Here is a 24,036-nt window from a genome sequence, read left to right as displayed (position 1 = left end):
AAGGAAACCTGAGCTGCTGCTGGTTGTTTTCAAAGTACTCCTACTGCAAGGTCCAGTTCTCCCTTTTGAGACTTACTTACATTGTTTTCTGATTTTATCCAATTAGGTGTTCACTTTTTAATTGCTACTTTAATTGGTATCCTTTAATCCAGGCGTTTATATTGTAGAGTAAGAGTATTCTAAACAGTGTGCCCTGGGAAGATGTTTGAACCTGGGATATTTTTCATTGCACCAGTATTTGGGGTCATTAAACCTGTCAAAATTGTTTGGACCAGCAAGAAGGTTTCTTTGAGTCTACTCCTTTTAAGGAGCGTAGCTACTGTGAGTTACTGAGCAATGAAATGCACAAAGTACACAGAGTGCCAAAGAAAATAAAGAAGTCAGCTGGACTGAAACTTTATCACTGTGTAAAATAACAAAACAAACAGAAATGAAACCACCCACCTAAAGAAAAAGCCACACATGATTGTTAGTGCAAAATTTAGTTTATTTTAATCTCCCAGTTTTGATATATGTATAACATTTGGAGTCTGTTTCTCGTTGGATCTCTGTATCTAACATAGTTGTTTACTCCCAAGAAAAGTAGATATAAAACACTACCAAATAAAAATTGCTTATCCATTTTTCACAGGTTAAAATGACCATGCTCTGTGAAGGTCCAGAACCACAGATTTCCTGTTTGTCAGTATTTCTTGAATGAATGACAGCAGGATTTCCAAAGCCCTTTTAATTCTGTCCTCATTCTTAGTAGGTAGGAACACATTCTTAGCAGTAATAGTTAAGAAGAAATGTACACATAAAAAGGAGTAAAACTGAAATGTTGTTGGTATTCAGCCTTGAAGTTCTCTCTTGATATTATTACCCAAAATGCCACTTTCAGTCATGGAAAAAAAACAATCTTTTAAAAATAGCATAACTGAAGTTGCCTCCCTAATCAAATCAATATCAGTACATTTCTGCTCATGGTTTTTCTAAAGCAAAATCTGCCTCCACTTCTATACTCATAGTTTTTTATTCAGCCAACTATTTTTACGTAGAGCACATAATAAAGCACAATGTTATGAAACATCTAGAAGTTCACTCTACTGCAGCTGCTCTCCAGGTTCATACCTCCACCCAAAACCACAATATCCAGTCTTCTCCTGGTTGTTTCAGAGCACTGTTTCTTGGTACTGTTACTTGGTACCAACATTTAGTTGGTACCCTCCTGATTTGAAGCTGATTTTCACTCTAAGGAAGCACAACAAAAGTGAAAACTTCATCAGCAGAAATGAGCAGTATATAATTTTGTATGCCTTTGAAGAATACCAATGTAGAAGCAAAAGGAAGAGGGAAATGAAGATCCTTGAATTGTTTTATGATGTTTTTTACAAGATACTTGAAATAACTTATAACTGTCTTTCGTGAGATCAAACATAACTACAACCCTGCTTTAAGAAAAAGGAGTAATTTAAAGCACCTTTTCACTGCATGCAAACTTAACTTTTTCTGTAAAACATGCAAGCTGATAAGATGTTGGAGCTGATGTAGTTTTACATCATATGATATTTTAAAAAAAAATCTCAGTTTACCCTTAGCAAAACATGCACTTTATTTAACTGAGGTCATAGTTTTCACCATTGACGGTTACTGCAACCAACTCAGAACTGAAGCCTGGTTCTGAAGGCTTGCCTGCTCACTTGAGCCTTTTCACAATTCTTAGGAGGTAAGATTGACGCTCCTGGTCAACAGCAGATCCAAGAGTAATGGGCAGTGTTTTGGGTACTACTACCAGGTCTACAAAATATCACTGTTGTAACGTTCTGCACAGCCTCTTTGAGTATAGCTCGTAATAAGGCCTTGTGGCTGCCATGGACATGCCATGTTTTTTGGGTGCTTGCATTTCTCTTCAACTGCATTGAGAGATGTAGCATCATTTTGGGTAAACAAAGCCCTCAGGAGCTCAGCAGAAATTATCAATACCTATATTATAGTCTGCACAGATCTATTACTCAGCTACAGGATAATCCAAGGGTAAGCAGTTCAAATTTATTCAAAAAAGCAACAAGCTGGCTGAAAAAAAATGACACTGGTGGTTGGAAGAAAGCTTAAGTATATTGCATAAATGCTAGTTCTAGGAATAAATTGCCTAAAGGATTTCCTATAATATACTAATCTGTTCTTAGACAAAGTAAGTGAAATACAGTATAATATGTTGGAAAGAGTTCTTCAGCCTCTTAAAATAATTCACAAGGAATTCGACTATCACTGAGAAATTGTCTAGAACTTGATGGTGATATGGCATGAAAAAAAAAAAAACAACAGCTAGGAGCCAAACCCTACTACCCATAAGCAACAGGAATCTGTGTAGCTTCCTTTTTCTTCCCTCCTCCTTTGGCTGTTGCATCGCTGTGCTTTTTTGTTGGTGTTAAAGAACTGCTGATGAGGGAATTGGGACCTTGTTTTTTGAAAAAGGGATTTTTATTGACGCTTCTTAAGAAGGGAGCTGAGTGTTCTTCAGTGGAACCAAGTAGAAAAACTCACCTGGTACAATCCTGAAAGCTCTTCTGTAGAAGCTTATTTTTGTTTCAGAAATGGCAATAAGGGTAAGAGATAGATTAGGGCTAAATTTGGATTACACACACTTTGAACTTTTTCCTTGGTGAGCCAACCGTAATGTGGGAACAGAGATATGATCTGAATTATCAAAGTTGTTAGGTAGGGCAGTGGGAATTGTACTGCTGTGTACACTTTTCTGTAGTTCACCAGAAAAACCTTAATTCTGACACTTATCTCAAACTGCATGTACTGGTCATCAAATACTATTAGACTAGGCAAATATTTACCTGCATTAGTAATGAATAACATTATTCAGAGAATGGCCATATTTGTATGAAACTCCACTATCAACAGACTCAGAGGATCTCGACTCCCTCAAAACCTGCCCACATTCTCTCTTATGTCAGGAGGGTACCCTAAGGAGTTACTAGCAATAAAAAGACATTAAAAATACATAACTTTCAAATTCTGAAGCAACTCCCTTATAATTGCTTGATCCCACATATCTAACTGGTGAAGGTGGAGACAAGTGTCTTCAGTGGACCTAGACATACTAAGCTTTGTTTTAAAAAGTATTTTACGTTCATAATATGCATATGCACGGCTGCCTATGGTGAAGAAATCAACAAATCAGCCAGTTATGCTTATTTAAATAAATATTTGCTTATCTTTACATTTTTTTCCTAGTGGTTTCACCTATCGCTGTTGCATAAACTTTGAGTTAATAACAAGCCTTGTTGCTTGTTACTAGATGCATTTAAAACTCTGCAAGTTCAAAAGTTCAAGTATCTTTGCAGGGGTTGTGCTTGGAGTGAAACAGAAGAGAAGTGACAGGAGGACGAGAGAGTATCGAATGGGAATCTAAGGAAACTTTGAAGAAATACGTTGACTAAAAATTGGAGAAACTGGTATTTCCCTCGTTTTATTTTTTAATGTATACACAATGTAGTTATGAACCGTAGTGTCCGTCTCTTGTGCAGTACTGTTCCTCGCCCACCAGCCCCTTCCCCCTGCAGCCACCACCACACCCGCCAAACAAACCCAAGCCCATTTCGACCCGCAAGACCCCCGAAAACAGATGTGACAGCCGCGAGCAGCTTCAGGCCGCCCTTCTGGGCAGCTGAAGGCTGCCAGCACCGCTCTCACGGCTCCTCGCCAACTCCAAGCCTTCAGCCCCCGGGGCGCCGACCCCTGACGAAGCCGCCCGCTGGCCGGGAGCAGGCCCCGTGCCCGGGGCAGGGCTGGGACAGGACACGCGACCCCGGCCCCCAGCCCCCGGTCCCCAGCCCCGGGTCTCCAGCCCCCGGGGCCGCCCCTGCCCGCGTCCCCCCGCCCCGTGGGCAGGAGGCGGCCCCCACCTGCCGGCCGGCCGGCGGGAGGCGAGGCCGGGCCGGGCCGGGCCGGGCCGTGCCGGGCCGGGAGGGGACGCCCCCGGTGCAGGCCATGGCCGGGTGCTGCCTGTCGGCCGAGGAGAAGGAGTCGCAGCGCATCAGCGCCGAGATCGAGCGGCAGCTGCGGCGGGACAAGCGGGACGCCCGCCGGGAGCTGAAGCTGCTGCTGCTGGGTGAGTGCCGGGGGGCGCCGGGCTCCGGGCACGGAGCTGCTGGTGCTGGTGGTGCTGCTGCTGGTGCTGCTGCTGGTGCTGCTGGTGCTGCTGGTGCTGCTGGTGCTGCTGGTGCTGCACATCTGCCTTGGACTAGGTGCAAGGCTCTGAGTGAGGCGCTTGGGGCAAGCGGGTGGATACTTTGGGTTTTGCGGCGGGTATTTATACGGAACGAGGTCTGCCTGTCCAGGCGTTGCGGCGGAGGAGTCAGCTCACCTGCCTGCAGGTGCCGAGGTGCCGAGGTTCGCGCAGTGCCTTTTATCCCGACGAACTTTTGAAAAACGTCGGGCTAACAAAAAATACCCCAACAAACAAACAAACAAACATAAGTTTGCATCAGCACTCTATTTGTATTTTTTTGCTGTTCAAATCATTGAAAACCACACTTTCTCCAGCTACATGCAGCAGTGTACAGCTATGAATGTTACGTGTTGCACACAGCAATTTGAAAACATGTTTTATTGGTCAGGTTGTCCACTTGAAAGTAAAGCAAAATATACAGATAATATTTACTTGTGGTTTGGAACCAACCATAATTTCTTAGGTCTTTGAACAAGAAATGTCAGATTCTTAGTGTGATTTTTGAAGTTAAGGGAAAGTATATAGAAAGACTAAACCTGGTAGGTGATGGAAAGACAGAACCTAGTAGGCAAATCACGAGGAGCCTGATGATGAAACTCCTGCTGCATCTAGGAATTGTGCGTGTATACCTTCACAGCAGAGATGGGATGGCATTTTTAACTGGGGGTGATGTCCTCGAGTATCTTCATGGTGGGGAGAGCCCATGGATGGACAGCCGTGAGGGGGCTTCATTCTGGAGCCTGGGTTTTTCCAACCCTTGAGGTATTTCAATGAAAATAATTTTCATGGATTCAAAAAGGAAAGCTTTTATCTCATTTAGGGCTTAGTTTTGACAGAGAAATTACAGTGAATGCCTACATGCCTGCTAGCCACAATGTCAAGTGAAGTTACTGGTTTGTTTTGAGGGCAAATCTGTCCATTATAATGTTTGAGTCCCAGTTCAAAATTGTAAATGCAAAGTTGTAAATTTAAAAAGCTGAAGTAAGGTTGAATACTGTCCCATGCCAATCTGCTTGTTCTTGTTGCACTGTAGTTATCTTCTCCTACTTTTAGAAAGGACTTGTTTGCATGCTGTAATGCAAAGACATTGAGGAAAACCTTAGGTGGAGTTGTGCAGAAGAAATCTTTAAAAAAGGCTTTAAAATGCTGAAGAAGCAAGGTGCTTTCAAAGAACAAGCTTTTTGAAAGCACTCCTCTGTGACAGTATTCAGGGCTCTGGGGCCTTTTTTGAAATACCAAGCCTTTTTTGAAACTACCTGTTGCAATAAACAAACTAAAACTTCCTTCTGACATTACCAACATGTAACATTGGGACAAGGCTGATTTGTTTATGGTAGTATTTAAGGTATTTTCTAGAACATGGATGTAACCCTGCACGCCCAGTTATGTTAAATATACATTAGAAAGTATAATTTAAAGCATGTAGTTCCATTCAATAAAAAGAATATATATATATGTATCATCTGGTACATTTTTTTAGTACCTTTTTTCTTTTACATAATGAGAAAAAAATGGGTTATTCTGGATTATTGTTCATCCAGCAATGTTTTGTCTTCTGAAAGCAGGTCTTCAAGTAATTATATGAGTGTGGCATAAACACAACTCCTCTCCTTCCAGTAGCCAGTACTCTTAGCTCCCAACCATTTCAGTCACAGAAGCTTCCTGAGACACATGGAGTTCCTGAGTTTTTAGCAGCTCTCCATGGTTTTTCCATGAATTTACCTAGCATCTTTCAGCCAGCCACAGCACTTAGTGGCAGGGCATGTTCAGCCTACCTGTGTTTTGCATGAAAGAACTCTTTTTAAAATATATATATATATTTGTTGTTGTTGTTGTTGTTTGGCCTCTTCCTTTTATTTAAAAACTCCTAGCAGTTTTGAAAGAAGCAGAAGTCTGTCATTACCTATTTACTCTTCCCCTATGTCTCTTCCGGTCTTACAGACATGTTATATCCCTCCTCAGTCATCTGTTTTCCAAGCTGAAGCAAATAAGTGATTTTTTTTTTTTCTTCTCTGTAGGCAAATTTGTAGCACGGCAGTTGTGTGCTAATAAAGAGGGATATAAGACATTTTCAAATCTTGATTACTCTTGAGAAATATACTGGGTAATGGATTTTTTATTTTTAATTTTGTTTTGTGTAAAACACTGTTTTTCACTATTACCCTTGAATACCTGTTTCTGACTTCCTCCCACTCCTCTCCGCAGTCAAATACACCAAGATTCGCATTCTGAGTGACAGAGCAGACTTTGGAAGCAGCTCATGTTGTTCCATAGTGCTGAGAACTCTTGGACAACAGACACTCTTACGGGTGACATTTCAGGTTTCTAAAATAAGCCTTAATACCACAGTTATATGACAAAGCTTTGCTGGCTGTGTCAGGTCAGGGTGTGAAAAATTCATGCTCCCTTACATGACAGTAATAGATGCACTTCTGTTAATAAAGAGACCCCATTAAACACTACTGATTAAGAGGATTTGGTGCTGGAGGAAGTAGGCATGTCTTTTTTAAAAAAACAGCTTTAATGTCTGAGAGGACAAGTGTTGTATTCTTGACCAGGAATATTGTTAAAGTACATAAAGGTTTATAAAAGAAACACTTGATTGTGCATTAAACTTCAGTGTAAAACCTCTAAGCATGGGGAGGATAATGCTGCTTGTGACTGTACGTAAGCATAATTACGACTTAAAACCAGTGGAGATTAGCACAGGTGGTCCTTCTGAAGGCTCAGTGGGGCCGCCTCAAGAGGATTTTCTTCCAGTGTGCATCATTATAATGGCCGGGTGTGGAGAGGGTCATACTTGGCAGGCTGAGTCACTGCTCCTTGATACTTCAGTACTCGTTGAGCAGAGAGAGATGCTTTGGGAGCTGTAATCCACAGCAGTTTTAACAATTTGTGTACAGACAATAGACTGGCAGTACTGACTTCTGACTGGAAGTAGGAAAACCTCAAAACAGACAATGCTATGCCAGATCTCACTGGAAGAACACTCCACCTTTGAGAGATGTGCTGTTGCGGACCTTCATGTTCTTTTAAGCAACTGGAAAGATTTACGTTGATCCTATCACATGGGTGAACCACTTTTTAGTTTTTTGTTTGTTTGTTTTGTTTTGTTTTGTCTTATGTAAGGCATTCTTTGGCATATATAATTTTTTTTTTGTCTTATATAAGGCATACTTTGGCAATGAGAGAGAACAGAAAATCAGGCTTTAATGAAAGCTCTAGTGGGATCTATCATTGCTATTGTGCATGAGAAACTCTAGTCTAAGAATTTTCCCATTTAAAACGTAAGGGTTAACAGAAGAAAGCAGTAACCTGGAAGACTAAACCATTCATTTTGGAGCTTCAGAGGTAGTAAAAGACCAGCACTGATTTTTACATTTCTCAAAGTGTCTGAGACACGTACAGAGAGAACAGGTGTTGACTGGTTTCTAATTACTTTGTGACATTCACTGCAGTAGCAAGAAGTACCCTGTGGCCTTTTGTTTTCCTAAAAGAAGTCATTAAATTTCTATGGGAAGCATAGTTTTATCCTTCTGAGAACAGGAAAATTCTAGATGTCAATGCGGTTAATTTTTTTCTTGGCACTGGACAGGCTGACACTCATAGGTGTGTTAAAATATGATTGTTTTTGAGTGGTAGTGTAGGAATAAGAAACATCTCCATGATGAAACTGATCTGAATTTGTGTGAGACAGAAAGATATGCAGGGAGGAAATATATATATATCAGTATACTGGAGGTAAAGGCCGTCTTACCAAGTCCTTAGCAGATCTGTCCATGTTCTTGTTAATAAAAGTCATTAGATTGCATAGATTACTCTAATTTAAACAAATTCTCCTTTGGATAATATAAGGGGCAAGACTGAGAGTCTGGAATGAATAGGATTTTTTTGCAATGAACTAATGGCTTTGCCTGCTAGCTTATCAGTTTTCTACTATATCTCTCTCTGGTTGCAACTACCAGAAACTCTTTGCTCTTCTGTTTGGAATATGTTTTTTATGCATTGTTTTTATTTCTGTTGGTAGCCAGGCCTGTCTGTGGTGAATGAAAGGCCAGTGAAAACCTTAAGGGTTGAGACAGAATCTGAGTAAAAAGTTCAGCAGGAACAACTGTACCAGACACTATGCGGGTGTTGAAGGGTGCAGTCAAGGCATCTTTGTGCAATTCAGTATTTCATTGCAAACATATGCATGAGAAAAACTGCTGCTGTGTCTCAGCTCCTCACTGACAATAATGACGCTTGTTTTTCCTTCCTGGGATAAGTACGCTGGAGTACACGTACCCTGTGTCATGAGAGCATACCTAATAATGATTGCTTGCTCCTCTGCAACCCTCCTCCTCCAAGTTGTCTGTGCTTGCCCTTTTCAGACATATTTGTGGTACCTGTGACAGCTTTGGTGAAGAGATACCTGGTAAATTTGTTCTTTTTATTTCCTAGTTTTTGAAAACTAATAATGAGAAAAAGTAGTGTGAAACTAGTCTGTGTTATAAAGGTGTAATAGGAGGATGCTGTCTCAGTTTGAAGAACTATGATTTTACATGAATGTAGTTAATTCTTGTTCATTTTATTTTAGTGGTTTGCTAATAGGATTCTCACAACTTACTCTCTAGAGAAAACTGATGCCGTGCCTGTTATGCCTTGAAATTCTGATCATGTACTACAGTTTCTGAGAATCAACAAGACAATCCATTTCTTCAGAAGCTAATCTGTACAAATACTGAAAAATTCAATTTCAGTTCAATTCTCATGCTTCGTCATTACGGGCAGTTGTAGAATATTTACAGACTGTTAGGATTGTGTATGGCTGATTTGCATTGTGAAGCATGAAGTCTGGTGACCATGTGAGGGTATCTAAGAACAACTCTATCAATATACAAATGCATCTTCCTTCTTACCTATTGCTGAATTTCACTGGGTATTAAATGAGAATGTCAGTTTTTTTCCAACTCTAGTATAGTCTATGCTTCATTTGGGAGGCATGTAATTGTCATTTCTAGTTGATACTAATACTATCAAAACATTTATTTATTTATTTATTTTAATGCTGAAAGGCACAACCGTTACTAGATAAATAGAAATGGTTGTTGTTTTAAGATAAAACAAGCATAGTATTTTTAGGGGGAAAAGAATCCCGGGATTTTGTTTCCCTTAAATTAATTAATCAATTTATTTCTTTATTTTTGAATCACCTGGTTTACAAAACCCTTCCAGTATGTTGGAAGGAGGTAGATGAGGAATGAGGAGAAGACATGATCTGTTGAGAATGTTTGTTACTTGTATGGTCCCAAAATAATAATGAACACTGAAAGGAGTAAAGTGGCATGCCTGCAATTTTTCCATAAAGTAATGTCTTACTGTTAATCATTTTGGATTTTTGGTGCTCCATCATTTTCTGAGGTATCTAATATTCATTCTTAATGTTGCTTGAAGAAAGCAACAAAAGAGAGTACAGGAGAAAATGCAATTTTTTTTTTTTTTTTTCTGTGTCTGCTATCAGAGAGGAAAATAATTAAAAATTTTTCTCACTTTGACCCACCTGGTCTTGTTTCTGAAGGATGTAGTAGTAATAGGCAAGGGAAAATTAGAATTTTCTAAACCTATATGGTTTTATTTAACAGGGAGTTTAGTAAGTAGTATAATGTTATCATACTCTTGTGAAAGAAAAAGAAAAAATGATGAAATGAATAACTAATTTTTATGAAAATGCTAAGTGCTTTTTGGTAGGATTGCCTTCTGATGCCTTTTTTTTTTTTTTAACAGTATTTGGTTATTTGTTCTTTGTATAATTTACTTTGTTTGCCTCGTGTTAGTAACAGTAGACACAGGTAAATAAAATAGTATATCTCTCTGCTTTGAAACTGAAATACAGTGGCTAGCTTAAAATAAATTCTCAAGAATCCACAGCTTCTCTCTTTTATAGGGGCATGGTGAGTGAAGGACTAGGTGCTGAGTGAAGGGAAATGAACATGTGATATATTGCAGCAGTACCAAGGAATTTCAACCTCAAAAGGAAGCATGACACTTGGTTGAATTACTGTCTGAGCAGCAATGGCTGTGTAAACTAAGCAATAATAGTTTTGTCTGCACAAAGCAAACCCAATGGTGCATGCTTTCATTTTATTATGTTCACTGTGATGCGTACAACTTTGCCATATTTTTAGCACCATTAATGCACAAAACCTTCCCAAGTGAATGGAAGATTTGTTCCATCATGATACCCTGTGATATCACAGTCCCATTTTTACCCATATAGTTTAACTAGGTCTGATAGATTGATGATCTGCTTTTTTTTTTTTTTTTTAAACAATTTTTTTTTTTTTTTGTAATGATCTATGTAATATTTATAAATGTATCTAGCTGGCTAGTTAAGTTAACTAGTTAAGTTAGTGCTAATGAAAGCACCCAATGAAGGCAAGGACTGTTGTTCTTTACCTTATTTTCATGGTGTAAGGGTGGCTATACTACATCTTTATTCATCTATTGCTACTATTGAACACAGTTTTCTGTCAAAAAGTATTTAACAAAGTCAGCTGCATATCACCATGTCACTTTTTTTTTCACTACACAAAGAGAAAAATCTCTCCAAGTATTTGACGTTGATTTTATGTTTAGGAAGTGCTGGTTTAAGTTAGCTTCCACTTGAGTATGAGAATCGTACAAAGCCATTAATAATTTCATTCCCTTTTGATTTTTAAGAGCACACGATCACATGATCAAACTGAACAAATAAATGCTTCATAAAGAGCATTCCAGTTTGAAAGAATAAACATAAAAATGAAAATATTGACCTGGGGAATAGTTTTGCTCTAGGTTATGCAATGAAGTATTAAATATAAACTTTGGTTATATTTTCCCTTTTACTCTTTAAGAGGGTGTTTTTTTTTTTTTTTTTTTTTTTTTTTCTGTAGATCACTTCCAGGTCCAATGATTTCCTCTGCCAAGGAAAGCAAGTTTTCTGTTTGTTTGTTTGTTTGTTTGTTTTATGAGTAGCATTATACAAGTTGTTAGCTCACTAACTGCTTGTTTAAAATGCATTTTTAAAGTGCTTAATATTGAATTTCCTAGTGTTGCAAATGTTTAAGCATTTAGTCTCTTTAATTTGGATAGTCATCTAAGCTTATAGCTTCATTTGCAAACTTCAAAAGGGGATCAGAACTCATTGTGTTGTTTGTTTTGTTTTGTTTTCTTTTCTTTTCTTTTCTTTTCTGAAGGATGATAAAACTTCTCTGAATGCAAGATAATCTGTTGTTTTTTCCAGAATGTTGGAAGTTTACCTTGACTGCCTTACTTTTCTCTGGCTTCTATTTGTTTTATTTTTATTTAGCTACTGTGTTTTTGTTGTTGGTTTTAATCTGTTTCACTACTTTAGATTGTTTTAGAGCTGTTTCAGGTAACTGCCTTTGTCAAGTTCCTTTTTGGGTCACTATCACTTTAGTGGAAAATCCTGATTTTGTTGTCGTTTTTGTTATTGTTTTGGGTCAGTTACCAAATATTTCCAATTATTGTAACTTACAAAGTACTAGACCACCTCAGTGGGTACTAAGAGTTACTTACAGGCCTGTTCTGGAATTAATCAATTAAAAAAATCAACTTGCTGATGAGTACTTAAGAATCCTGTTAGCACAATTGTTTATAAACATGAACACTGAAAAAGCGTACTTGAAACATGGTATTAGGTGGCTGCTTGGAATGGTTCATTTTTAGCTGATAGAATGTAATGTAAAGGTTGCTATTTTCAATCTGCTAAAAATAAAGTTAAAATTTGATTCAGGTAAATAAAATCTGATTATAAAATTAAAATCTGATTAAAATAAAATTCATAGGAAAACTGATTAAATAAATTACTGGTAAGTCTCAAATACCTACAAATCTGTTCCACCCAAGTACTTTCCTATTTTTAGTCAGCTAATTGATATAGCCTGTGGTTTAAATGGCTGTGAAGAAAAAAAACAAAACAAAAAAAAAACAAACCAAACCAAAACAAACAAACAAAAAAAAACAACAAAAAAAAGATTTTGATTTCCTTGCTTTACAGATAGAAAGAAAAAAATCTTACCAATAACTTTTATCATTGAAATTTCCATTCTCAGCTTCTTAAGGTTGTTTATTTTAAATTTTGTGTTATGCGGCCTGTCTTGTATCCTAGTGTATCCTTTCTTTACTACTGTGCTTGGCCTCAACTCTGTTGTATGTATAAAATGCTGTGTAAATGCAGGTGAAAATTGTGAAAATTTTGCAGACATAACTTTATTTGCAGTATTTGTTGCATGAATAAGAAAACTTTTCAGTATGCCTAGCTGAGTGTTGTTTTTTACCCTTGCCCTTTTCTGCTTCTCAGGTACATTGCTTGATGTTTGACTGTTGAGTAGATCTCTTTATCTTTCTTTTTAAAACTGGGACAGTAATTTTTTGTCTGACATACTATGTATTTTGAAGCCTTCCACTTCCACTGTAAATCTGCCTGAAATGTCAGTGCTAACAGTACTGTAAGATATAGTTGAAAAATGAAAGTGATGACATATAGCAGCCTGTTATGAAAAAGCTGTGAAATTTGAGTTAATTTAGATTAGAATCATAGAAAGATATTACAATTTATTGGGTATCCAAATTTTCACTGTTGTGTAGTTAACCCAGAATGAAAGTTACAGCCTACAAAATTTTGAAATAATTTCTTCATCACTTCTATTTGAAAATTTTTCACTGATTTATGGATTGAAAACATGGCACAGATGGCAAGCATTTTCCACTGGAAACTTACAGACTTGAAGTAAGTATTACGGAAAGCAGTGTGAAAAACTATTAAATGGTAAAAAGATAATTTATGCAGTTTCATTTCAGTTTGTGTTTAGCAAAGCAATGTTCACATTTCAGATATGTTAAAGCTACATCATTTATTTATTTATTTACTTTGTCCAATAGAGGAAAAAGGAACAGGGAACGGTGTTAAGCTGAGGCAGGGGAAATTTAGGCTTGACATCAGGAGGGGGTTCTTCACAGAGAGGGTGGTTGCACACTGGAACAGGCTCCCCAGGGAAGTGGTCACTGCACCGAGCCTGTCTGAATTTAAGAAGAGATTGGACTGTGAACTTAGGCACATGGTCTGAACTTTTGGGTAGACCTGTGCGGTGTCAAGAGTTGGACTTGATGATCCTTAAGGGTCCCTTCCAACTCAGGATATTCTATGATTCTATGATTCTATGATAGGATTTGATACCATGTTTAGCATCTAGTTTTTCCAAAGTTTTGTTTTAGGAAAAGTAAATTTGAGGCCTCTCAAACTCAAGTACATATTAGGCATGTGTGCTCTTAAAAATCAAAACATAAAAACCAACTTCAGCAGCTGTAATTGTGCTGGCGTTTTTGCCAATGTGCAAAAACATTTTGGAAAAACAAATTGGAAAAGGTGACCTTTTCAATTGACTCAGTAGTCACTATTTTATATGTCTTCAAATGTTAATATTCTTCTAGTATACTTATCACATTAAGTAATTCTAGAATGACTTTCTCTAGATAGCATTTTGTACTTTAAATAGGAAAACAATTTATGCCTGGAAATAATTTGCAACATTTTTTTTCTTGGTGACTGGAGAGAATGGGCTTTGCAGTCTGAATGTAGTATCTTCTTCAGGTAGTAGTGGTGAGTGCAATCTATCTACCTATCTATCTATCTACCTATCTATCCATCTACCTATCTATCTATCTATATGTGTATTACATTAAACTCAAATTGATGTTTAAAATATAATTACATTGTCACTATTTACCTTTGAATTTTATTGGCCCAAGCCTCTAGTTATAAAAAAAAAAAATGTGAAAGAAATGAAGTTCTGCAGCTTTAGTGGGAATGAGTTTCTATTACGTGGGAACACATTCTGTGTTTTTCGTTTAATTAGAGACAAAAATTCTGTGAATGATAATGGGGATGATTATATGTCTATCATATTGCATATTCACTCACTTCCAGGCTTTCCAGCTCTTCCTGTGGACAGTGTACTCAGCATGCAATGCTGGGTTCTCCTGAAGTGTATCCTTTCCATATAGTTAGGTTTACAAGATGTTTTCTATAAGGATAGATAAGGATATCTTTCCAAAACCTCTGTGCTCAGTAACACTGCTGTTCTTTATGAATATCTCCTCTCTCCATTGTGACTTTTAATATGATGTTGTTAGGAAGGTGAACTGGGCTTAGAAAAGTCTTTTTCAAGACAGTATTCCAACTTTCTAAGAGAAAAATGAGTCTGTTTGTAATGACTATTAAATAGGAGTTAATTAAGCTAAATTAAACTTCAGGAATAGAATGATGTATTCAATCATTGAAGTTCTTTTGTATTCTTCAGTAATACTATTCCTCAATACTGAAACAATCATTTCTGCTATGAAAGTATTAGGTTACTGGTGAGACCTTTTATAATTTCCGTGTTGAGCTAGAGCTGAACTAGCTTGTTGGATGTAAAGGTTACCTTTGTTTATTACTACAAGCTGAAGGTAGTCCACAGAGGAAGCAACTCTTGGAAAATAAGATTTAAATAAAATGGAAGAATGGCTTTCCGGTTGTATTACATACCTGTAATGTGTTGTGGTTCCACTATTAGTCAAATGTGACTGTTTTCCCTACTGCTTGTGTTTATGCCCATCTTTTGCTGAAAAGCATTAGAACTTCACGCAGAGTATTTTGGAAATAACTGTCTTTAGCCACTGTTTTGGAATTGCATGAAATATTAACTGAAAAAATAAATACTTAAAGTAAGTGAAAATCTGTGACACAAAATAGTGTGTTTGTTGTTGTTGTTGTTGTTGTTTTGTTTTGTTTTGTTTTGTTTTGTTTTTCTAAGTTACAAGAAAATACTTTTTGGACTCAGATATTTCCAAGGTAATTGTGCCAAACAATTGTGACAAATATCTACAGTCATAAATACATTTTAAAAAGCAAATAAGTTCCCAGCCTGATATGTTTTCTTTGACAGGAAAGGCCAAACAATTCATTTTAGCCCTTAGGACACATCCGTTTCACAATTCCTAGCTTTGTGTTTGAAATGAAAATGTGTTTCATATAAACATTTGGCGTTCATTACCCAAGCAGGAAGCTTTTATGCTTAACTGCTTGTTTTATTGTTGCTTCACAATCTTAAAGCCACGTGTCAGCCTGTGTTTTTTCCTTAGGTAGCACCTTTTGTGACACCAAGGCCTCTGCAGCAGGAGCTGGCTTTCCTTACTTGGCAGACACATACAGGTCCCAACTGTGTAAGTGTTAAATGGTGACAATACGAACCTCAAAATAAGGAGCTTGCAAACCTGCATTTGGGAAGAGTTCCTGGCAATCCTGTAGTGCAGAGTTGCCAGACCTTAAGTCTGCATATGTGTTTGAGTACTGCAGTTTTGCCTTTTTTCAGTCACAGCTCAGAGTGAAAGGTGTGTAGATGAATCCAAAGTTTATTTTGCTGGAAGTTTTCACTGGTTATTAAACTCAAAAGACCTGAGGCCCTGTAAAATCTTCGGGTGGCAGTACATTTAGGGTAGAGACAGATACCATCCTGTCACAATAGGAGGCCGATGGATTTCAAGCCTCTGTGCTTGTTTTGAAGTCATTTGCTTGCCAGAAGTCCAAATAGAAGAGGTAAGCAGTTCTAACAGATACAGAAATATGTCTTCTAAATAAAGCCATCAGGCCCAGTGAAACTCAGGGGAATTTGAATATTCAAGTTATGAGAGCTTTTTGAAAATGCTATCTGAGCTCATCAGGTGCCCCCAAGGGAACAATTTTTTTTTTTTTTTTTTTTTTAAGAGGGAAAGAACAAAACCCAACAAAGTTATGAATCATTAAATGGATCTGTTTTTAAAGGCAGCAGTTTCTTACATAATTTTATTTCATTTTATTATAGAATAATTTATTGTTATTGGTGGAAAGTATGCTACTTAATTTTCTTAAACTCCATGCGGCAGAACTTTCATTTTGTGAGACGTACTTATCTCTGAAAAAATAGAAACTCTTATTTTTAAATTTAAAGTATTTTTTTTTTTAATGCATTATCATGTCTTATTTTCTTCTTCTTTTCTTCTTCTTCTTTTTAACAATTACAGTCTTCAACAATGTTTAATTTAGTAATGCCTCACACTTTAAATTCTGAAGTCTTCATCAACTAATTGTTTTTAATACTAAAATATATGAAAATTGCAGTTGAAGCACTGGGAAAATAAACAATAAATCTTTTGGGGATTGCATGTTACTTGTTTTTTATTTGGCTATGTGGAGAAACAGCTGGTCCTCTGTGGGATGTAGCTTAAACAGAGGAACCTGTTTAGTATTTGCAGTCTTGTTATTGCAAATCCTATATGTAAAGTACCTCACAGTTTGAGCTTGTATTTTAAATAGAGTTACACACATTAAATACAAAACAGTATTTCTGGTGTATTGAGGATTGATAGAAGTATGATGACAACGGTGAGGGAATGATAGCACTGTGTTACAATGGCATGTTTCAATTCTTAGTTCAAATGTTACTGAGTTGTAAACTATGAAACCAGATGAGATACAGAGATTGTATAATGTTACAGTTTGCATTCAACATAAAGAATATATTATCTACTGTGGAACAAATTAAGATGCTGTTTATCTATTCCAACTTTTTGGGGAAAATATTGTTCCATCCAGCTGTGCTCAGTTTAATACAACAGCCACAGGAAAGCAAATATTAACTGTTTGATGTAAGTTTATATTATCTGTGGGACAGGTCATAGAAGATAGTTCTTACTATAAGCACTTCTGGTCTTTTGAGGGTGAGAAGTGTTGGAACAGCTAATCCTGGAAAACATTTCCAGGCATGTGAAGGAGAAGAAAATCATGAGGAGTAGTCAGCATGGATTCACCAAGGGAAGTCATTCCCTTCTTTACCATGTGGGTGGCAGAGTATTGGTACAGGTTGCTCAGAGAGGTTGTGGAGTCTGCCAGCTTGGAGATCATCAAAAGCCTGGTCTTCAAAAACATGGTCCTGGACAGCCTGCTCTAAGCGACCCTGCTTACGTAGGAGGCTCGGACCAGGTGACCTCCAGAGGTCCCGTCCAACCTCAACAATTCTGTCATTCTTTGTAGTGGAATACATCTATTGCTTTGCCCTTTGAGTTCATGTTAATTAATAATAACTATTTTGTTTTCATTTTACAATAGTGTTTGTTTGTTTGGTTGATTTTTGATTAAGCTCATGACCACAAATCCTGTTCAGTTTTTCTCCAGTTTACATTGGTATATATTACTGTATTTCAAATGGAGGTATATTATAGTATTTGTGTGATTCTGGGTACAGTAACCTTTTAAAGTTCTTTAAGGAATTCACCATAGTCTCTTTTTATATTTAAAATCTTTTGACAAGTTCCTCTGACTCCTGAGTGCCCCTGAAAAACAGTTCCCTTTTATAGTATTTCTTGCCTAAGGTGTAAGTTTGCACACCACCATCTATCTCACTATCAATCTCACTATTCATATGATAAATACAGGTGTTCTACAAAAGCTTTCAGCTGTTGAAATTGAGTTTAAGTACCACTTTTTTCACTCCTACGTTGATTCCTAGCACTGAAGAGTTTTACTGTTGCTTAGCTATGCCCTACTAGATCCTGATTTTTTTTTTTTTAAGACTTGCCAATTCTTATAGGTCAGTACTTGCAGTCACTTTTGACCTGTAGTAATTAAATAATAATAATAATAATCAAAAAATCTGATAACAACTGAAAGCTTTAATCCTTGTTTCAAAGCTCCACACTATGTTTAGGTGGTGTGCAGAACTGGATGTGCAAGCAGCTATGCTTTAGTCCCACCCAGCCTCATAAGAGGCCCTTTACATGTAGTCACTGCTTTTTCCCTAGGTAGAATGCTATTCCTACCTCCTGGCTCCCAGAGCTATGCAGGACTCCTGGTGTTCAGGTTCTTCTCTTGTCCTCTTGGAGACAGAAATTGCCTTTTTAAATGTGTTATTTTGGCTCAGCAGAGGTCTCATATGAGGTGCCCCTACTTCTAGGGAATGGATTTTAGTCACCTTGAAGGTTCTCCTTATTCTCTTTACCTCACTGTTACGTTATTTTGGGCTATGTTTTTATCCACCTGGTCACGAATCACAGAAGGGCAGGTGGGACCTCTGGAGACTGTGTTGCCTGAGCTCCTGCCCAAATCAGGATTGCATAGACCTCAGAATAGTGTCCAGCTGGGTGTTGCATATCCTTCAAAGACAGAGACACCCACCATGGACAGCCTGTTTCAATCACCTTCGCTGTTAAAGTTTTTTCTTATGTTTAAGCAGAATTTCTTATATAACCATCTATGTCCTATGCATCTTACATCCCTAGAAGTGTCTAGTTCCATCTCTGCTCTCACCATCAGGTATTTCTGCACATGGATAAGATCTTCATTAGACTTCTCTTCTCCAGCCTGAAAAGTCTCAGCTCCCTCAGCCTTCCCTTGTATGAGAAATACCTCTGTCCCTTAATCACCTTCATGGCCCTGTGTTGGCCTCTCCCTCCAGTATTTCCACATCTCTCTTGTACTGGAGAGCACAGAATGACACCCAGCACATCAGGTGCAATCTTAGCAGTGCTGACTAGAGGGGAAGGATTGCCTATCTTGACCTGTTGGCAATGCTCTTCCTAATGCAACTCAGGAGGCTGTTGGCTCACATTAAACTTGATGCCCACCAGGACCCCCAGGAGTCTTTTCTGTCAAGCAGCTTTCCAGCCAGGCAGCCCACAGCATGTACTGGTGCATGTACTGGTTATTCCTCCCCTAGTGCAGAACTGTGCATCTCCCACTGTTGAGCTGCATCAGGTCTTCTGTCAGCCCATTTCTCCAGCCTGCTGAGGTACCTCTGAATGTACATACATCTTGTGTATCAGTTTTTCCACTATTTCTATAGATCCTTACTAGTCATGTTTAATAAGCTAGTCGTGTTTAGCAGGGAGAGCCTATTTCAGGTGAATTACAACAGGAATGAGGTCTGTGTCATCCCATTCAATACTGGTGAATGTAGCAACCTGGAGATGTTTTTTTTCCTTTTCTTGCAGTTCTGCCCTTTCTTGCAGTCACCAGTGCCAAACATATTCATGAAAAGTAACCTCTAGTAATGTTATAGTAAACAATTTTTTAACAAATACATGGCAACGTAGTGTTATTAAAAGATTACAAATGCCTTCATGGAGAAGAACAAGGAAGTTTGCCAATTGTTTAATTTTAAAATAATGTAAGTGCCAAAAGAAGTGTCTCATACATAATACAAACATGTTTTGTCCACTTTAGAAAACTTTATTTGGCTGGTAGAAACACATCCGCAGTTGTCATACTCACGTGAGCCAGAATTAGCAGCTACCCCCCATATACAATGAGCTATGATTTTAAAATCTTTAAACATTTAAGTTTTTAACTAGGATACTGTGTCAAAGTTTTATGGTAATAAGCAAGGTGAATCCCTCACCTGGATGAAAACTCTGTGGGCTCAGGACAACTACCCAGGCTAAAATTTGGGCTGTAAACCCAAACATCATAGTGTAAGGAATGTCACTGTCCCATAGCATAAAAGTGATGAAGGAGAGAGAAACATGCACATGCTCTACTTAGGAAGTTTTTAAAGATCAAGTAAATTGACTGCTTGTGTAAGTTTATGTCCTGTTGGTACAAACAATGAATGGTAGCTTTCTGAATACTGGCTCTTCTTCCTTGAACTAGAGGGACAGAGAAAAATCAGCCACTGAAAATCCCCCTTGGTTAACTGTGTAGAAATACCAGCCAGCTTCCAAGAAGTTACCAGCAGGGCAGCACAGAGTTTACAGGATGTTTCTTCATTGATATACACCTTGCATTAAGTATATATAAAAATACATATATATATATTGACAATTTCTTACACAAATGGAAAATTTTCCATGAACGCTAAAATGCAAGCTTCCAGTGGAGTTGTGGGGGAAAAAAAAACATCAAACAAAACCAAAAACAAGCAAACAAACAAAAACCCCACGCTGTTTGGCAGGGTTTCGTCCAAAGTACAACAAATTGTTTCCAATTGCATCACTCTAAGGAACCTTTAGAACAATTCTACGTTTTGATGTTTTCAGTGTAAATAAATAACAAAAATGTTACTGTTTTGTCACTGACTATTGAAGTAAGGATATTATGCAGTACCATTTTTTATAGTTAGGCTACTCTTTACTAATCTGATTTCCTGTTCTGCTTGGATATTAAAATTCAAAATTTGCAGGACCAGGAAACACTTTAGTTTATGTCACAGCTGCCCTTTTCATATCAAGCCACACCTCTGAATTTAAGATGTTGCTGTAGTTCTTTATGTAGTTCTTATGTCCTGAAACATGGAAGGTAATCAGGTACATTTAGCCTTTGATTATATGAGTGGAGTTACAGCATTTCTTATGGGATACTGTGATGTCTTGGATACTGTGGAGCATAGAACTTGAAAAACAGAGTAAAAATACCACATACAGGTCCACAAAATTAAAGCTCCCTCACTAGATGGATTTCTTAGCTCAGAATAACTTACTCTGTTCTTCAATGACAGGAGGAAAACTGAACTGTCAAAAATTTTCTCTGTTTCAGCTGGTTGTATTCTGGCACAGCATAGGCAAAAAAAATGTATGTATTTCTATGAAATGTTAGTTTATAAAACATTCCATTTAAAATTCTAAAGCATTTTGAAAAATCTCATTAGATAATCACCATCACATATGATTAATGATTTGCTTAGCATGTCTGGTTATTGCAGATGAAATGTGAGTACAATTATCTTCTGTAAACTTTCCATGGTCTTTTGCAAAATTACAGAGTAAGGAATTTCCTACTTTGGTTAGTTTACTCTCTTGTAAGATATATGCTTGTGTCATATGTGTTTCACTTTACATGAAATACTGAATGCTAAGCTAGTTTATATATTAATCTAGTTTTTAATATGTTCTTTTTATGATTATAGGATTATGTTGCATAAGTGGACAAGCTGTTTCATATGAGATTTACATTTACATAAAATCATACTATGAGTTTGCCCCACCTAATCAAATACCCACCAGAAATGAAGTATTTTCAGCTGTTTACCACCTGCTCTTAGATTTCTCTTCTGTCAGCACACTTGCTTTGCATTTGGGGAGAATCTAAATTATTTGAATTATTTTTCATTTTAAAAAGTACTTTTAGTGTTAGTTGACGTATGAGATAATATTAGAAAATTAAGGCATATGCACAATTTTGGACTAAATAATTGACTAAGTGATTTTATAATCCTTTATATTCATTAGTTTGTAATTCACCCTGCACAATTTCTCTCTATCAATCACAGCCCAGAAATATTTTTTCCTTAAGTGTTTGTAAAATTAAACATTATCATAACACAAATGAAGAACAAAAAGTTATTTTGTGGCCTTGATGCAATATACTGTACATGCTCCAAAATACAAAATGTGTACCAGGGAGTGTAAATAGTGTAGATATCATTATGATTTCCAGATTTTTCTGGCAAAGAGCTCTTTGACCTGTTTACTATTTAAACACCATCATATTTTAGAAATGATGCTAATATTTATGTTAGTGACTTTTCCCTCTTTCTCAGTGACATACCAAAAAAGTTCATAATAAGTTAGTGTGCTGCATGAAACTTGTAGCTTCTAATGGGTTTAAGCATACAAATCTTGTTGCTTTTTGCAGCTAGTAGTTCTTTTACTTACAAATGTCAAGCTATGTGCTTTTCTGTGCGCATATTATACTTCAACATGGCTAAGAGTTGCTGGATGCTCTCTACTTCCTCAACAGCAGAGAAACACCAAAGAATATGGAGGTGTTTTGAACTGAGGATGTGAAGGGAGGTTGGGATTTCGCTGTTGGTAATGCATAGAAAACAAAACTGGAAGTGAACATTAAAAGTCTGAAATCAAACAGTTTCATTTGTATTTTAAAGGTAGTTTTATGTCAGATCAGCATTTCTGATGACAAATTTGGGTTTTACCAACAATTTGATAAGGAATCTTAGCAAGTTCTTTGGCTTTTGTAAATACTTCAGTGCTGATCTCCTGAAATGGGAACTTGTATCTTTTCTCGAGGTTCTATATACTACCAATAACAAATTCCTGTGTTCCTTGCATGGGGCCATGATGGGAGATGGATTTGCTCTTTTTCCTCTTCGGAAAAAAAAGAAAAAAGAAAAGAGAACTATGGCAACAGCAAATTTATCTGCTTGTGTTCCGCAGCACAAAGTGGTAATATGACATCTGAATAATTAAGGATAATACCAGAAAATATTAAAAGAAAAAAATCAAAAAACAAACAAACAAAAAAACACAACTATTGCTATTTATGTGTTTGAGCAATATCATAAAATAAGATCATACTGGGTGCAGACTACTTGTGACTTTGAGGCAGGTCACGAATAATTCATGGTACATTTTTTGGAAAGTGTCTTCGGGAAATTGTTTTATATGAGGTCAAGAGAACTCAGGGTTCTAAAATGCTTAGATCTTTTCAAAGCTGTTTGCCTCTATCCTCTGTGATCCTGGTAGTTACAGATGTTATGCTTTAGTAGAAAACTTCTTTTATTTTAATCAAGTGCATACTCTATCATCCTATATATAAGATGACCTGACAAAACATTTGTATAATTATAAGGAAGTGTTTATAAATAGTATTTAGAATATGCCTCAAACTTATCTTTGATTACTTTTAAAGTTCATGATTGCTGAGTGCTGATGATCTTCCACTTCTGCTTTCTGTCTCATGCTCACCTTGGGTTTCTGCTTTTCTCCTGTGCATCATGGGGTGCATGGGGTACTCCCATACCTTCTCTTGGTCTTGTGCCATGTATGTGTGCCAAAGGCCGATGTTCAGTTCTATGTTCATTCTCAGGTTGTTGAAGTAGCTTGTGTTTCACTGGTGGTGTGTGCACCAGCCCTGAGATCCCCTGACGAAATGCTTTTAAAATTGCAGCAGATCTAATTATTGTTCTAAGAGAACAAATGTGCCTGCGGGGCATGAACTTTCCCTTTCCTTTCTTACCTACTTCACCACAGCTTCTGATTTCAGATCTCATTTCCAATTTCTCACCTGTCTTCAGAGTTTTTTTAATAATTTAATAAATGCAGAGAACCTAAGCAGTGAACATGACATGTGAGCACTTGTAGCACTTCACCTTTTTTGGAAGACCCACACTCAGCAGTGTTGTAAGGACACAGAGGAGATCTTTTGACAGATCTATTCCTCCTTACAGATACAAAGTGCTTAGCTGTTGCCTACAAAAAGTTTATTTCAGATTCTAGACTTCATGAAGGCTTTTGTTTTGGTTTTACTTTTTTATTTATTTATTTTTATTTTTTACAATAGCATAATTATCATCAGCTGTTGAAATTAAAAATGATTGTTATACATTGCCAGTCATATTTTGCCTCTATGCCAGTGGTATCCGTAGCCTTAGCTATATAAAGGGCAACTTTCTCTTAAAATTATTGATGTATTCTTGCCATTTTTTTCTTGTAACAAACGAGAACACATTATCTATGCTCTTACGATTTTTCAGTGCTAGTTTGTGTTTCTTGATAATACTGGATTCCTTCTAGATTCTCTCTCTCACTATCTCTCTCTCTCTTTATTTATTTATTTATTTATTTATTTTTTGTTTTTTATTTTTTTTTTATTTAAGATAGCCTGGCAGAATAGGGAAAGCAAGAAACAAGGCTGTTCAAAATGGCTTTTCTGTGAGTGGAGGAGGAAGGGGATGCATGTTATAGTTCAGTGGTGCTTCATCATAAGCATTGCCTGTCATTAATGAGCGTGAGCATATGTATTAGCA

General features: G+C 37.1%; 1 protein-coding gene across 6 annotated transcripts in view; it reads left to right on the top strand.

Annotated features, from left to right (window-relative positions):
- The first annotated feature begins 3,456 nt into the window (after positions 1–3,456).
- Positions 3,457–24,036, top strand: part of LOC311427318 (uncharacterized protein) — a 35,103-nt gene continuing 14,523 nt past the window's right edge. For 3 of the 6 annotated variants that reach the window (XM_084504631.1, XM_084504635.1, XM_084504632.1), the window contains exons 1-4: positions 3,457–4,102; positions 12,955–12,992; positions 13,817–13,862; positions 15,386–15,466. In XM_084504631.1, coding sequence (XP_084360757.1) covers positions 3,490–4,102; positions 12,955–12,992; positions 13,817–13,862; positions 15,386–15,466 — 778 coding nt within the window. In that variant the 5' untranslated portion in view covers positions 3,457–3,489. Of the gene's footprint in view, positions 4,103–12,954; positions 12,993–13,814; positions 13,863–15,385; positions 15,467–24,036 lie in introns of all 6 variants that reach the window. The other 3 variants (XM_084504633.1, XM_084504634.1, XM_084504636.1) reach the window with 3 other exon arrangements.

The sequence above is a fragment of the Aythya ferina genome (assembly GCF_964211825.1).
Source record: "Aythya ferina genome assembly, chromosome: Z".
Lineage (NCBI taxonomy): Eukaryota > Metazoa > Chordata > Aves > Anseriformes > Anatidae > Aythya > Aythya ferina.
Note: the sequence above shows the minus strand (reverse complement) of the source record. Positions and strands in the feature narration are given on the sequence as shown.